The following is a 16,762-nucleotide window of genomic DNA, read 5'->3' on the forward strand; positions in this document are numbered from 1 at the left end:
TCAGAGAGGGATTCCTTAGTAGATGGGAGAGGAGAATAGGGGGTGGGGGTGGGGTGTTTATGGGGGAGATTTTAAACTTTCATTGTTTTCCTGGGCTTTCCCACACTCTCACTATTGTGTGTGCAGTCTTTTGCAAACTCTGACATGATGAATTACCTGCATGCTGCATGCCATGTGGTTCAGTTGCGTGGGAGTTAAAGTACCAAAATGCAGTTCCCTCTCTTTGCTACAGTTACACCTCCCCCGCCCCCAAATCATCTCTCAATTTGTTTCCTTCCGTTCATGTACAGACTATCACTCTCCCTCCCTTCATTATGCTCCTCATGCTCTAACGATCTATGTTAGAAACCAAAGCATATGGCCCCACACTGTTCACCTTTCTTTCTTTCTTTTTTTTTTCCATTAGCCTCATCCAGCCCTCCCCTCATTGGCAGCCAATGTCCGGAGGTTCTCTGGATCACTGCTCCCTCCTCCCCATAAAAAGCCTTTATTTTTCTCTAAATGCGAGCACCAAACTGCTGGACATTAAATGTTTGGTCTGCCACAATAGAGACATTAACACATGAGTGAGTAACTCTGAAAAGCCTGTTAAGAGTGTTTGGTGGCTTTAGCATGGCAGACGACCCTTTCAGCGAGCTATGCAGTACCATGGGCCCAGTGGCCTAAGCTGACACAGTTAAACATTTAAACCTGGGCTAAACTGTTTTTGTAACTTCAGGGTCTGAAGATCCTAGGGGAAAAGAGATGCAATTGGTCAAGAATGATAATGTCTGTCTTACTTGATCTATGTCAGTACTAACAAAATTGCATATTACACTGGGAGTCAGTTCAATTAATAAATTTAAATGTAACATTTTAAAGGGGTCATATCATGAGGAATCAACTTCTAAAATATCCTTTATCTTTTGAAATTAATGAGTTCACTGTATTATGAAACACATGAATCTGTCCCAATGTAATGCTAACTTTGCAAAAAGGCAGTTTTTAAAAAAAAGTGGCAGTTAAAAACTATATTGAACTCAGCAGCAAACCCACATTTTGCGAGTAAAAGTGCAGTGTTGTTGCTCATGTGAGGAGGGCATTTACATAGAAGTCTTATAGGCACAGCAGCAAATTATCTAATTTTAAAGGGTCAGAGAGGGGGATAAAAAATTTTCATGAAAAACTATGACTGTTTTAGTGCAATAAATAAATAAATAACTTTACCTAAAAACATTTGTAATATGACCTTTTAAAATGATCAAATGTCAAAAGTAAATGTTATAATTAAAAATGGCTGAAATGCACTTATTTTCTTGCATACCTTGCCCTATTTTTGAGGTCAACTAAATGCTTTATTGTGTGGCTTTGTGTGCACATGTTTGTGTGGGTGTGTGTGAGAGTTTCTTGCCCTCTTCCCCCAGCAGTGAACCTGCACTGCAGCACAACCTTCACAAAAAGAACATCCTCCAGTATGAAGAGTTGGATTTGGCCCTTAATCCAAGCCAGTAAAACAGACTGATCTTTGAGGTTGAAATGGGTAGAGAGATGGTGACCATGGTTCAATCTGTTTTGAACAGGGCTGAAAGGTAGAGACTGAAGCATTTCCTTTGGATAAAAAGTTAAACATTAAGCTTTTAATGCAGCTCAAAATGACATAGAATGGCAGGAATGCACAAATGGCACATTAATTAGTCTGAATTGTTGTGTGTGTATGTTTTACTGACTGATGCTAAATGTACACAGATCAGTGATACTATGAACAGCTCTAACAGTAGCTCACTACCCTCCTCTAATGGCCATTTGTGTTATGAAAGAGAGGAATATTACAGACATATTTAATACAGTCTGCCCAGACTTCCAGACTTTCTTCTGAAGAGCAAAAGCTGACAGTGCACTTTACTGTAGTGTTCAGAGACAATACACAGAGATCACAGGGATTGTGAGTGTGTAAAAAAACCCCATCTAAAACACACACACACACACACACACACACACACACACACACACACACACGGCCTTAGAGGGGGGTTGGTGGTAGTTGAAGAGTCTGGAACAGGGTTTTGTTACTGGATGAATGCAGCCTTCTAAAACCTTTTCTTATTTTACCCCATGGGGAAATTAGGTCATTGGCATGCAGCCTGTACGGAGTGTAAATTGCTGTCTTAATTGGACACTTACCGAATCCCATTTGGAGGAAAAAGTGATGGATAAAGTGATGCTGGTTTTACTGATGTTCTGCACTGAATAAAATGATAAAGATTCTGAAATATGTCCGAAATTTGAAATCTGTTTGGATGAGCCACGTTCAAAGCTGTTGTAAATTCACTTCAGATTTAATTCTATGTTAATGTGCCTACAAACAATTAAAACAGATGAGAGGCTACAGCTAGGCTAATGAAGTATATTACTTGGCAGGAATGTTTATTGCAGTATTATCATTAATAGATTTAATTAGTTATTGAACATTGTTTTTCTTTATCATATTGCTGTTGCTCCCCATTTATTAAAGCGACTCGTTATGTGAAACCCGAAAAAAAAAAAAAAAAAAAGAATTTTAAATTGCCAAGCAGCTTTTTAAAGCTGCACTTTATACTCTGATAGATTCTTGTCTATTGTGAATATTAATTTAGCTGTATACGAACCACCGCCCACACAGAGGTCACTGCCAAACCAAGCAACTTCCTATTGGTCAATGCAGCGAATTCGACAGTCAGAGTTAACCAACCAGGGGAAATTCTTCACCACCGGAAGACCATTGCGCAAAATTCCTGTGGATTTCCGTTGAGATTTATTTAAAGGTAAATGTAACCGTGCCTTTACAGTGATTTTACAACACACTGTAAAACGTAATAAGTTAGCAGAATCTAAAGCTCAAAAATGTTTATGTTGTCAAGTCCAATCAGTTACATCAAATTTTTAAAGTTAATAAACTCCCTAGTTTAAGTTAATGAAACTTTCAGATTTTAATTTTGTACTTCACATGCAAGTTATTTGCTCTTAACGTTAAATATTGAGTAAGCTATCTCATATATTTTGATGGCACTTAAAATGTAACTCTTTGGCTGAGCGTAAAACTAACAAGTAATGTCAATACTTCAAGTAGAGGAAACCTAATTACGAGTGAATGCCTGCATGCTGAATGCATGCTGATTGGTAAAACTATGCTTTGATTAGCATAGCAATTGCTCAATGAGTAATATAGAACATCCATAACTTGTACCTGTCCTCAACATAATCTCAAGCTCCACTATTCACCATAATACAACAAAACATAAACTCTTAAATAACACACACACACACACACACACACACACACACACACACACACACACACACAAATAAATTAACACTAACAGTCTCCCCCTTTACATTCATAATTGCACAAACATTTACTCTTAATTTCAAGTGCCATGCAAAGCATGCTGGGAAATAGAAATCCCATGCTCAGTTTCAGTTAAATTTAAGTTCCTGTAAATTTAGAGAGACAAGTTAATTAAACTCAAAACAATAAAACAATTCAGGTTACTTAAAATGTGTCAGTTTCATGAACTCAAATGAAAGAGAAAATTCTAAATACTCACCAAGGTTAATTTATTTTAGGCTAAACTAATTGTATGATTTAATTTTTCCCTCCTCAAAACAATTCATTATTTTGAGAATAATGGTTTACATTGTAAAGGGGATTTAACTACTCATGTCTAAGAACACCTTTTGGCTTATTTTGTCTCTATGCTGCATGTATGTTGTAATACTAAACCATGTTGTAAAAACAGTTCAAACCAGTCTAAGATGGTTTTCTGGTCTTTGCTGGTCTCCCAACCTAAAAAAGCTGGTGATTAGCTGGTTTAGCTGGTCAGCAAACTTGCCTTCCAGCCTGACCAGCTGAAAAGTTCCCAGACCCCTTCTAAAATCAGCCAAGAGACCAGCTAAGACCAGCAACCCATCTTAGCCTGGCTTAAGCTACCTTTTAATGCAGGAAAGTCATGCCAAAAAGCTTTGTTTCACAGTAAAACAACAGTCTCAAAGCCTGATTAAATAAATATATCTTAAAGTGAAGGACTTCATTATGGGCGCAGCAAAAATGTTTAGAATGTAAACAAAATCTTGCAGCATTTTTTTCTGTGCTGTGTGCGACGTTTCACCCTAATAAAAGCAACCTTTGAAATTGTTTAACTAACAAGCCAGGTGTTGATACATCTAAAATTACCTCAGAAAATAAGATTCGAACAGTTTGAAGTCACTCGAAAATGAAATTTGGCAGCGGTCATCGTCCGCGCTTCCTTCAGTTTCTGTGTGGCAGTTGAGGTCTCTATCGAGTTTGCGCCTTTAAATGCGCCCGCGAGCGCGCGCTTCCCGCCGAAGGCTCCCTGCCCTCCGTTTCCCTGGCAGCCCGAGGTGATTGACACACCGAGGCTAGTCCCAGACCCTCCCTCTCGTCTCCTCTTTCGTCTCCTCACACCTCGCTCCGCTCCTCACTCTGATCGCGAGCCTCAGTAACTTTCTACAGCGAGAGGGATGCAGCGCGCGCTCAGCGCAGCCTGAAAATGGCAACCCTTTGGATTTATCCGTCCCTTCTTTTCTTTCTCTTTACCTCCCTCACACCGAGTCAAGCCTTACGGAATTACCCTGAGAATGAAGGTAAGAGTGGTTTGTGTTTGATAGCGAAAGAATAGGACTAATTAATGAATGAGGTTTGAGGGAGACAGTTTACTTGAGTGCGCTCTGAATGCTGTGGTTCCAGTAAATCATGCATAAGATGAGAGAGGCGAGCAGAGAAAAATAAAGCAAGTGCATGTTTTTTGTTTCTTTTTTTTTTTTTTTTCTAGTTAGGTTTATTGGAATTTCTGTGTACAACATGCCAGTCTAGAAGAACTGGGCGATATTGCGAGGTCCGAGTTCAAGTGCGTCCGCAGGAGAGCAATGGGACATCTCTAATGGATCTTACACTATGCACACGTGCAAATTATTAGAACAGTGAAAATGATGACAGTGTAAGAATTAACACGAGTGCACATTCTGACTACCGAAGCACGCAGATATGACAAAGCTGATATAATTTCAGGACTTTTTGAAAACAATGGGATATAAATAAACAATAATAAACCAATTTTAACCAAGCTATGAAAACATGTGTAAGTCATTCAGTTACAGAAGTTGTAGGCTAAACTATTGTTCAAGATTCAACATTTTATTTATCAATACATAAAAGTGCATCAATACAAAAAAGCAATGTCCTATACAAAACCATTGGAAGAAACATGATAAGGGTTATATTTTATTGATTAAAATAAGAACAAAAATTGATGCTGTTTGGCAGAACTGTTGTATGTCCTTGGTTTACACAGTGTGTTATGTCCAAAGTGCAATGTGCTGTATGGTCAGCTACAGAGAATTCCAAAAGTCCTTATAAACCTGATCATTTAGCAGTGACGATAAGGTGATTTGTTAATGGGGACTGCAGCTCGCCTAAACAGTAGTCTCATTGCATGCATGTTGGATAAAACTGTTCCCCATCTGTTAAATTTAAGATGCAAAAAAATTCTAAAATACTATGTAAAAGCCAGTTATTTACAAAATAATTAATTAATATAATACTTTTATTTCAATTCATATTTCATTTTATCTTAATATACTAGACATGTGGCAAGGTCTGCCTTTTCTCAGGCATAGAAATGGCGAGATTTTCTTTGTTTGTTCCAGAACTGTGAGCTGTCTGGCAAATATTTCAATATAATTAGCTTTGAATGAGAACTGTGTTTTTTTTTTGTTTGTTTTTTTTTTGTTTGTTTTTTTGTGAAAAGATAGTCAGACATTATGAGCAAGCTTCCTCTTTTGGCACAGCTTAGCTCTTGTTTTTCTCAAATGTTAAATGCTGGAATTTTAGTTCAGGAAAATACATCCTAGATAGACAATAAAGATAATGCATCCACAGAGACAAGAGAGCTTTTTTACAGCAATTTGCCATCCCAAGTAGATAAGTGCAAGAACTTTTTTCTTTGTTTTCTCTGTGAATTTAATCAACTCACAAAACCTGAAGAAATTGCCTTTTTTTAGAGTAAAAATACACACACCGAATTACGAAACTGTGTTAAACCAGTGGAAATCGGAGTGGGGCTTCAGTCAAATAACTTTGTGTCCAATGAAAGGAGAAAATATTGCTTTTCACTCTGTTGGGTCACTCTGGAAATTCGGAGACTGGAACTTTTACCCAATTTTTCCTCCAGCTGCTATTCTCTTTCTTTCTATCTCACTCTTTTCTTGTATTCCTTCTCAGCAGGGCTTGTTCATAGCCTCCTCTTCCTTATTAGTAATGTTTTCTGCTGTCCTCTCAACCTTCCCCTCTGTTATCAGCCTAATTGGCAGACCCTAGTTGACTGCTCCCTGTCTTTGTGTATCGCTGGATGTTTGTGTGTTTTTGTGTGTATGTGAGGGGAGTGCATAACGACTCATCCAGTGGCTGCCAATGCCAAGGGATGGTCTCTTCAGCTTTGTGTCTGCTATGCTTCGCTGTGCTCCATGTGACTGTAAAAAACCATCCTCTCATCAGGACGCCCACTGTGCCTGCTCGCTGAGCCGAAAGACCGGCCATCATTTGTTATTTTAAGCCGCAGTGGGCGTGTGGGTGCCATGTTACACTGGAGAAATGAGAACACAATGACACACAAGTTTTTTGCCACATATGAGCGGGACCAAAATGTGGAAGTCATAGAAGGAATAAATCGAAATGAGAGGTCAGAGGACAGAACATTAACTGTTTTAAACAGCAGAGGGTGCCCTTTAGCATTCTTTTGTTAGGCTATTGTTTCGTGACAGATCTAATGACAGTGATACAGATTTAGAAAAAAATTGAAAATTGCCCAAAAGTTTGGGTAAAAAAAAAAAAAAAAAAAACCCCCCCCCCCCCCTCCAAAATAAAAATTAAAATAAATAAATAATACTAAACAAAATGAAAAATGTTTTATGTCACTTTATCAATCAGAGGGATTTTGGTTAAGATTTAGGTCTTCATTCATAGAAAAGGCAAGGACATGATGTAGACAAAATAATAGTGTTAAGAAATCAAAAGACATGACTCATAACTGATTAAAATGTTTTGTCCCAAGAAAGTTACAGTGAAAAGAAGAACTCAATCTGAGGTGAAAAACTATTCAATTTTAGCTCTAACCCCAAGTCTAAAACCATAGGGTTTATACCACCTGCTTGAGCAAAGATTAGATAGAGTCTGATTCGAGTCGGCAAGCTTAATTCCGTTTAAAGGCTCAAAAAGAGCTTTTAATCTTTTTTTCTGAACCCCTGGAATTGCCATCGATTGATACTTGTTTCTTGCTTTTCTTCAGATTCGTATTCCACCACTGCTCTGGTCTATATTTCTTTCTTTTCTTGTGGATTTTGGGTGACCTGTCCCTGTTGCATGCTTTGATTTACTGGGTGGCAGGATTAGTGGTTCAGCTTCCATCCAAGGGGAAGAGGGGCTGTTTGTAAAAGAGCATATGTTCTCTGCATTTTCTTCAGGTTTAAACAGTCTGGAGTAGAGTGGCCCCACAACCAAATGCCTCTGCTACAACAAGCAAGCCATGATCTCATCATCTATCTGATTTGTGTATTTGAAGTCAAGGTCATCTGAAATTAATTCAAGATATGAAAGTAAGGCTGACGAAGTCTGCATCTTTCAACCTGGTCTCATAGAATCAAATTACTTACTATACCTTCGTTTTGCAAAAGGATTTTTATGTGGCTCATTGTATGTATTGCAGCAATTTCCTGGTGAAATAAACACTAGAGACACCACAACAACTTTTATTCACTTTCACACAAATCACTAGGAAAATGGCAGATGATCAGATCATAAACATCTATATACTGTATCTATCTAGACAATTGCTGACATAACAGTAAAAGTATAGTGCTAAGAAATTTAAGTAGATAGCATAGCTCAGATAATTTGCTCTTGGAAGAATTTGATGAGAACTGTTTGTGTTCAAATCTCTGACTTTTGATTGCAGACTGGTATCTTGGCAAATCTGATTCTTTTGTCAATCTATCAATCTTTCAGAATTGTTTGTACACATAATCAGCGCAGGTTTCATAATATAGCCTACAGTTTTAAGATAAATTACATAGGTGTAATTGGATTGGTTTTATCACCATCATTATTTATGTTCATGACCTTGAGCTGATGTGGACATCATTGATTGGCCACCTCACCGCTCTGATTCACCTCTATTACTGGGAATACTGATGGATTTGCGCTGTGTAATAACAAGAAAGACCTTTTAGAGCCTCTTAATTTCCCACCATAATTTCAAACCATTATTACGAAATGCAACCAAAGGCCTAGAGTGAAATGATTTTCTGGACCCACAATGGCCTAATGCAGATAATTAATTGCTAATATTATTTGTAATGAAATTACAATAGGTGGAAAGGTAAAGACTGGAGTATTGATTTCAGGAACCTGGAATGTTTTTTCTTTAAACAGCAGTAATAGGCAGATGGCACACAGCAAAAAAGGATAATTTTACTTGTTTGGTTATTTGTTTCGGTTGAGCTCAATTTGTTTGGGCAAAATCTATTGTTTTTGTAAAGGAACTCTTCCTGTGACATGCTGGGCTGCTGACCTATTCACTAGGATGCTCTCTGTTCTGCGGACCCAAAGCATTGCCCTGTCAGCTAAAACTTCTGTCTTCTCCGACAAATGAGCTGCCCTCGCCCTCCCTCTTTAAATCTGTCACTCTTTCCTTTCTGTTTCTACAAATTAACGCATCTGACACTCATGTTCGACTGCTAGTTCTCTCACTGGAAGCTCATTAGTGGGCTAGTCAATACAACAGCAGAGCTCTAAACGTCACGCTATGTGCCCCGCTCTCCCTGTGCTCTCGCTGGGTCCCAGTCTTGACCTTTTTTTTATTATTGAATTCATCTGTCTGGTCCCGGTCTCAGCTTCTCCCACATTTGTGTGGTTTGGAGAGGCGATTGGACTCTGAGAATCGCCGCCATAACGCAGCGCTAAACAAACAGCAGTTTTTTTTCTTCTTCAGTTTGCTCAGCTTGGTGTTATTGACTGGCAGTAATCTTTTAGTGCCTCTATCCTGCATGCTTTGAATGTCTGTTTTCTGTTTGTCATAGCTGATTGTGGGCTGTTTGCTCAGCTCATCTGTGCTGACCTTTCATGTGCGGCGGGTCAAATGATGGTCGGATTTACATTTCGATGCGATGCGACCTTGGAAGTGGCTTCTCGGCTCACCCATGGAGCATATTTTTCAAAAGCCAAAACCAACATCCTGCTTCCTGGGTCACTCTGATATTCAGAGGTCTTTGAGACCTGATCCAGTCTCATGTGGTTCTGGAGAAGACACTTTAGACAGTCAACACACAGTGATAGAGGATGGGTAATTCAAGTAATGCACCTCTTAATGGAAAAATAATACAGCCTGGTCATGTTATAAAGACACTGGGGCTGCGTTTTAAGGAAAAAAGTAAAAGTGATACGATAATGAACCACAAAACTATTGGTGGTTACCAGTAAGTGCACTCAAAATGGACAGATTGAGGGTTTTGAGATGATGGTGTATGTGTGTATTTATATGTGGGAGAATTAATTCTCGGTTTTCCTTTAGATTCTGGTTTAGTGTAATACCAACCACTTTTACAATGACAAATGCTCTGTTCCAAAACCTAGTGAGCTGTGTACGGAGGAAGCAATTTAAGGCATTATAGGCATGCCCACGCAACATGATCACAAGGGAAATCAACATGTTGCTACTGAATATTCCGGTACCCTGACATCGACCCCATTGTGCCGAGTTACTGACGAGTGCCATCTCCCATCAGACATCTTTGCATTAATTGAAATGTTTTTACCTTTTCCTGTGGTGCTACTGTAGACTGTTCTGGTCCCATGGAAACCAGGAAGTAATCGCTTTCACATAATCAATGATGAGCATGATTTGAAGATTGCATTTTCCCTTTAAGATTACGTTTTTACTCCACTGACGGTGGGTTAGGGTTAGGGCTGGGGGATATGGTAAAAAAAAATGATCATGATTTTTTTTTTCATATCGTTCGATATCGATATTTATCTCGATATACAGCACATTTCATACCATTAATGGGGGCGGAACTGCATTCCACATGTTTGTTAGACATGAATGAATTAAATGAATTAAACATAACTTGTTTGTTAACAAGTAAACTCCAGAGGATAAGTTACCTTTAAACTACACTCAGTTTAGGATTTAATCCTACATAAATTGAGTGTGACCTCTTTTCGATGAAATTTCGCAAATTTCATCATCTTCAGCATACGTTTGACTCTACTGAAAGACTTTCTTGTGTTGCACCAAACTACAGCTCAGTAGGTGGCGGTAATGTACCATAAGCTAGCTAGCAGCTACTGAGCCTCATCTGCCTCATCTGGCCTAATTGCTGGTTTCCATGACAGAAGGGCAGCCTGCTAATACTTCCTATCAGGGTGATTTCATGACTGTGATTCAGTTAGTTAATTGTGTGTATAACTTTGCCATACTGCTTGCATTTTTAGGGACACATGCAGTACCTAAACAGATCATCTAATCAGGGGTATTCAGTTAAAGTTGCAAGAGGTCTGGCCTTTAGATTTCTTTCCCAGCAAAGTTTCCGGGACAATAACTTACATGGTGTTAGTAGCCAGTATAGCTATGAAATGACATAAGGAATGTTAATTTTTTGAAATAGTAGGTCTAATTGTACATTTCCAAGTTGACAGTAATAGTACTTTGTAACAGAAGAAAAACAAATCATCAAAAGTCAAAACAGTCTCTTTAAAACTGGGCAAGGATTAGCACATTGAGGCTCCAGAGACAAAGCCAAAGTAGTGGGGTTTGGGGGATCTTCTACCAAAAGATTAAAATATTTCAATGAGTTCATCAATCGAGAGCACTTTGTTATAAATATTAAAAGATAAAATCAACTGTTCATTTTGAAGCTGAATGACAACAATCAAGTATTTGTGTTTGAATATTTGTAGACTTACTGTATGTTGTTTGGGGGTTCAGGGGTATCCTCTGAGAGAACATTTTGAAAATGTACAAGTCTGTATAGACCATTTTTATATTTTCCTTAAAATGAAAATTTACCAACAACAAACAATGTACAGCAAAATAGTGAAGCTTAAATATACTGTCAGCTAAAGTAGGCCTATAAATGGAATATAAATATCAAATAATGGAAACGTTCTCATGAGAACTCCACTATGCTACTAGTAAAATCACATTTTTGGTTGTTTTTCCTTGCCATTTATGCAAGAGATGATCTTTGATTTAATTTTCACAAAAAAATAAAATAAAATCTGTTTGTGAAAGGCTCGAAACATGATGATTTCTAAAGCTAATTTTAGACGGAAAAAAACTTTATAGTTTAAAGGCGCTCTGGAAGCACACTGTCCTGTCACAAACCTGTTTTAGCTAAACGGTCGGATTCATTTCAGAAACATCAAGTTGAATTCACTTCACTTCATTCTCGATTTCTGTAGTGTGTTTTACGAAAGATGCCAGAATCCATCTATATTGCTGCTCACTGTATTTCTCCGCTATGGTCTGCTGTCGTTAAAATAACCGCATCTGCAACTCTGCGCGCAGTGTGCGAAAGGGTATAAGCGTGTTCTGTAAGAGAAAAGTATTCGAGGATTCAGTGCTGAAAGACCAGTGCTATTTGCGCCCGAGTGCTTGCGCTGTACACAGCTCCGTTGTTTTGTCGCGCTGATCACTTGAAGTATGGAAACAGTGAGATGGGGTAGCAAATGTTAAGACGTCTCACGATCCGGATGGAACCAAGTTGAGGTCCGTACCTGGACTCTGGTCTGCTATTTAGTGACTGCTGGTCTAGATATATAACAGGCTTAATAAATTACTCAAAAGTTTATCATTGATATCAAAAAAAAAAATTCTCGATAAATATTGATATTATTTTATCGCCCAGCCCTAGTTTGGGCCTATGTTTAATAAAATATGCATTCCTGTTGACTGTATTACTTCATTTACAACTAAAAACATAACTCTCTTTTGGTGATGGAGCTCAAACGTACCAGTACTTTCAACAACACCAGCTTCATCCTCTGGGGGCAGTGGTTTGAATTTTCGGAAAGCACAGACCGATTTTAGCTGAAGAACTTTCGACCCATTGTTGCCGAATTCAGTGAGATCTGTATGGCCTATATGCTATGTATTTTTATAATTATTAGAGTATTGCTGTTACCTTAGCAACATCTTGAAGTAAAACTCTATTGTGAGTTGAGTCTCCCATGCAAAGTGCTATTTTGTGTGGCTCGAGGAGTTGCTGCCTATGTAGTGCCTTCCAAATCAGTCACTTATGTGGCTCCATGATGGTTAGGATATGGCCCTAGAAGGCAGATGCCTATGTAGGCAGCGAGGTACAGTAGCTTACTAGATTCTGGACAGAGCTAAAATGATCTTGGTCTAGAACTGAAAAGCATAATTTTCAAAGAGGAATATTTAAAAATAAATAAATAAATAAATAAATAAATTCAGAGCTGTATAAATTAATATTTTATTTAACAGTTTGGGCTGTTACATTATTAAATATTTATCTCACAGGGCTCATCATGAGATTACTCAGGGTTTTGAATATAATCCACTGTTTTTATCTAACAACCAAGTTATCTTGGGATTTTTTTGGTTGCTCTTTTTGTTTAGTCAGTGTGGAGCAGGAATCAGCAACCTTTTTGACATGGAGTGCCATTTTTTATTTTCCTGGAAAATGGCTTCCTCATGATCACACAGCGTGTTTTCATCAGCTGAATGGGAGACTAAACACTATTAAAGTGTGACGAGACATGCACTGCGCATGCAAGCCATTCGTGCATCACAAGCCGATCAACTATTTAGCCCTTTTTGGTGAATCGCACATGCAAAATACTAAAACTTTATTTCCAGGTTTGGGTTTATATTTACTCTTTGAATCGTTTAATGTAATTTTGAGTGTTACCATGGTTTAAGGAGGGTGTACCTGTATGCTGGGTTGGAAATCTCAAGGTTTAATAGTGGTGTTTTCCTTATTACACCACGTGTTGTTCTGAAAGCAAAAAGAAAAAAATGAAACACGGAATGTAGGCTGCCATCCACGTAGCCTGACCAAAGCAAAGTGGGTGTGTTTACTCACGTGATTAACCGAAAGTGAAGCGCTGCCGGCTCGTGATGCACAAATGGCTTGCGCGCGCTGCATGAGTCTGTTGGGCATACTGCAGTCTCGTCACATTTTAACTCTTTGTTTAGCCTCCCATTCAGGTCATGAAAACACAATGCGTGATCAAGAGGAAGGATTACATCAAGATGTAGATTGGAATGTATATAAATAAAATAATCTACTCCTCTCGCCGTTGCTGGCATGCCAGTGATTACCCCTCCGCGTGCCAATGCTGGCACGTGTGCCATAGATTGCCGCCCCCTGGTGTAGAGCCTGTTGGCCAGTGGGAAATGGCAGATGAAAATGAAAGAGATGAAAAGGACAGAAAAAGAGTGGTCATTGTCTGAGGGCATAGTTCTCCTTGCATTCTCCAGGACATGGCTGATGTTGGCAGCACGATAGCAGGGTGACCTGGCAGCTGATAGGGGAAAAGGAGGCAGAATGGAGATGTGTTTGTCTGAAAATCTCTCTCTGTCTGTCACTCTCTCTGTCTGTCACTCTCTCTCTCTGTGTCTCTCTCAGTCACTATCACTCTTTCTTTTTCAGCATTCTGTTTCTTTCTTTCTCTCTAACTGTTTCCCCCTGGTGGCCAATTTTTTCCAGAGGGATTTGTCTTCTAAAGCTTTGTGTTCCCATGACTCCAAGCTTTGTCCTCCTGTATGCTGGTCAGGATGTGTGTGCGTAAGAGAAAGCATTCCGTTTGCCCTCTCTCCTGTCCTCAGTTTTATGGTACTCTAGTTAAAAGCTTCAGATCTATCTGTCTGTCTGTCTGTCTGTCTCTCTCTCTCTCTCTTTCTCTCTCCCTCTCTCTCTCTCTCTCTCTTTCTATCTATCTATCTATCTATCTATCTATCTATCTATCTACCTACCTATTAGGGGTGTAACAGTTCTTGGTAAAAAAAACTCACCATATGCTTCGCCACCCACGGTTCGGTAAGCATTGGCACAGCGATTCACCTCAAGTGAGGTTTGGTGAAGAAAACAGCGTCAAACAGTTACAACCTCCGCTAATGCACCTGTATGGCTCTGTAGATGGACGCTCCGCCTGTGTTTCATGTGGGTCAACTTGATGACATCACAGTTCTGCACGCGTTGTGTGTAGTTGAAAAGGGCAAGCGGAGAAATCGAGCCTCTGATAGAGAAGCGTTTCTCCTTTCTGGGAACATTTTCTTTTTGCAGTCAATTACAACAGCGATGGTCAAAAAAACTTTTACAAAACAGGCACTGTTTGCAGACATCGCTCTATATGTCGCTCTATATGTCAATAATGCGTGCAAGGGTTTAAAACGCGTATGAGAGGAAACAGTTCTTCCTGTTTCCACGTGTGGCTGTAATCTATCGTGAGCGTCAATAATGTGCTTTGATTAATGGCATTAAAATGCCATTATAGTAATACATTGATACATAATCATTTACGCCGACATCACCAAGGGAAAGAGCTGCAGGTGAGCTGAAACTGCACACACTCCCTTCCATTTTTAAGCAGGCACTCAGTGCTAATAATAAGACATAAAACAATAGCTAAAGCGCTTGGGGTGTTCATGTGGGATTTACACGTATGATTAAATACTCAAGCAGCATTATCACAACATCTCTTCTTGTATCCATTTTAATAGCAAGGTTTTTCCTTCAGTAGTGATGTACAGCTTCTGAATTGTGAATATATGTTGAGTTGAGTTTGAAATGCAATTTATGTTCATGCATGTAGCGTAATAGTGCAGGTATTAAGTTAAAATATTGATTTAGTAATTAGAGAAATGTTTTTTTTTATTTTTAGTTAAGGACCCTGACAAAAATTAACCATGGTTTTACTATAGTAATATTGCAGTAAACATGACTGCTATCACCATAGTTTTCTGAGCAAAAATCATGGTTTTGATACAATTAACCATGGTTTTATAACAGTAATACTTTAGTTTCCATATAGCAACCAACAGCAAACCTGTTGAAGTGTTTACCAAATAGAGTATTCTTTGGATTTGGCTGTAATATTTTTTTCTGAACAAAGCAAATACTGAACCGTACTGAAACCGTGACCCTAAAACCACACCCCTACTATCTATCTATCTATCTATCTATCTATCTATCTATCTATCTATCTATCTATCTGTCTGTCCGTCCATCCGTCCGTCCGTCCGTCTTTGTGCCCTATAAAATCTGTTTTATTTTACTCCAAATTCTGTTTTATTTTTTCCAAAATTCTTTCTTTTTTTTTTCTTCTCTGAATTATGGGTTACATTTTATCATAAAAAAAAAAAAACTGTATAATCAAATTAATTCATATAATTGTAATCAATTGAGAACAGAACCATTACTTTTCAACCAACCATTGCATTATTTTTTTCAAAGGAAGAGCTTCTATACTGATCCTCACAGCACAATCAAAAACCCCAAATTATTGGTATTTATTTATTTTTGGTCAAATACAGTGCTGCACAGTAGAGCATCACTGTATTAATGAAAGCAGTGATGAAACTCTTGCTTGTGTGATATTGCTTACATTTAATGTAATTATTAATTATATATTATTATTATTATCATTATTACTACTACTACTACTTAATTGAAAATTACATTTTACTATACAGAAGTAATATATTTCTGTCGCATTTTTACAATTTCATTTGTCTAGTTAAATGGAGCTTTTATTTTGGCACTTTGGAAGAAAATCAGATTTGTTTGACGACTTCACTTCTCACCTCCGGGAAGTCAGTTTGCTAAATATGCTAATTAAACAGCAAAAGGCTATGATTTTATTATATACAATTACAGTATAGTCTGCATGTGTTGCATTTTACAGTGAATAAAGTGCTCCGTTCTTTGTCATTAATACACATACAAAGCACACGTGATGTTAATGATGCGGTTAGTGTATAAGCAGCAGCTTCTCACATTCACTCTCTGTTGAAGAACACAGCTCATGTAAACCATATTTTTGTTTAATTAAATCTTAGTTTTTTGTGGTTTAAGCATCACACTAGGACGTATCACATTTATACATTCATTTTATCCCAAATCTGTCAAATTCTGTGACATTCTGCATTTTGTAGGTAATTCCATTTTTATGACTGGATTCTGCGATTCTATCCGTGTTTTCCACATCATGGAAATCAAAGGGCCCTACTGTCTGTCTAAAAATGGACTGTTTTTAAAAATGGCCAAGTCTGAGCAATTACTATAAAATATGCTAATATTGGCCCATACCAATATGGCCACTGATATACTGTGCATCACATTTATTCAGTAATTCACCTAATTTCAAGCCAACTGCTACAGTAATATCATAGTTGGCTCTAAGAGTCTGGGAGAGTAAAGGGACTCCTCCATATGCTTTTCTGATGGCTTTGGCTCATTAGGGATGCAGTACATGATGCTGGTAACTGCATACAGGTACATTGGCTCGGTCCTCAGCAGTGATTATGTGCTCACTAATGTGCCATTGGCTGCCGACTGACCCAGTATGGAGAGGGCTGACCGAACCCAACAGGCTCCAGTGTTCCTTAATGTCTTACTGGAGCGAGATGCACATATCTTCAATTTCCCCCTCGCTGTACCCCTGTTCCCTCCAGTTACCACGACAACACCCTGGCCCCTGCCATGG

The 16,762-nt window shown here is 38.4% G+C and overlaps 1 protein-coding gene across 1 annotated transcript in view; it reads left to right on the forward strand.

Moving 5' to 3' along the window:
* The first annotated feature begins 4,412 nt into the window (after positions 1-4,412).
* The window catches only part of LOC127442385 (ephrin type-A receptor 3-like), a 218,670-nt gene continuing 206,320 nt past the window's right edge, over positions 4,413-16,762 (forward strand). Inside the window, exon 1 of the mRNA XM_051700372.1 lies at positions 4,413-4,620. Within this exon, the coding sequence (XP_051556332.1) occupies positions 4,527-4,620 (94 nt within the window). The 5' untranslated portion in view covers positions 4,413-4,526. The remainder of the gene's footprint in view (positions 4,621-16,762) is intronic.

Source organism: Myxocyprinus asiaticus, chromosome 6 (genome assembly GCF_019703515.2).
Source record: "Myxocyprinus asiaticus isolate MX2 ecotype Aquarium Trade chromosome 6, UBuf_Myxa_2, whole genome shotgun sequence".
NCBI lineage: Eukaryota > Metazoa > Chordata > Actinopteri > Cypriniformes > Catostomidae > Myxocyprinus > Myxocyprinus asiaticus.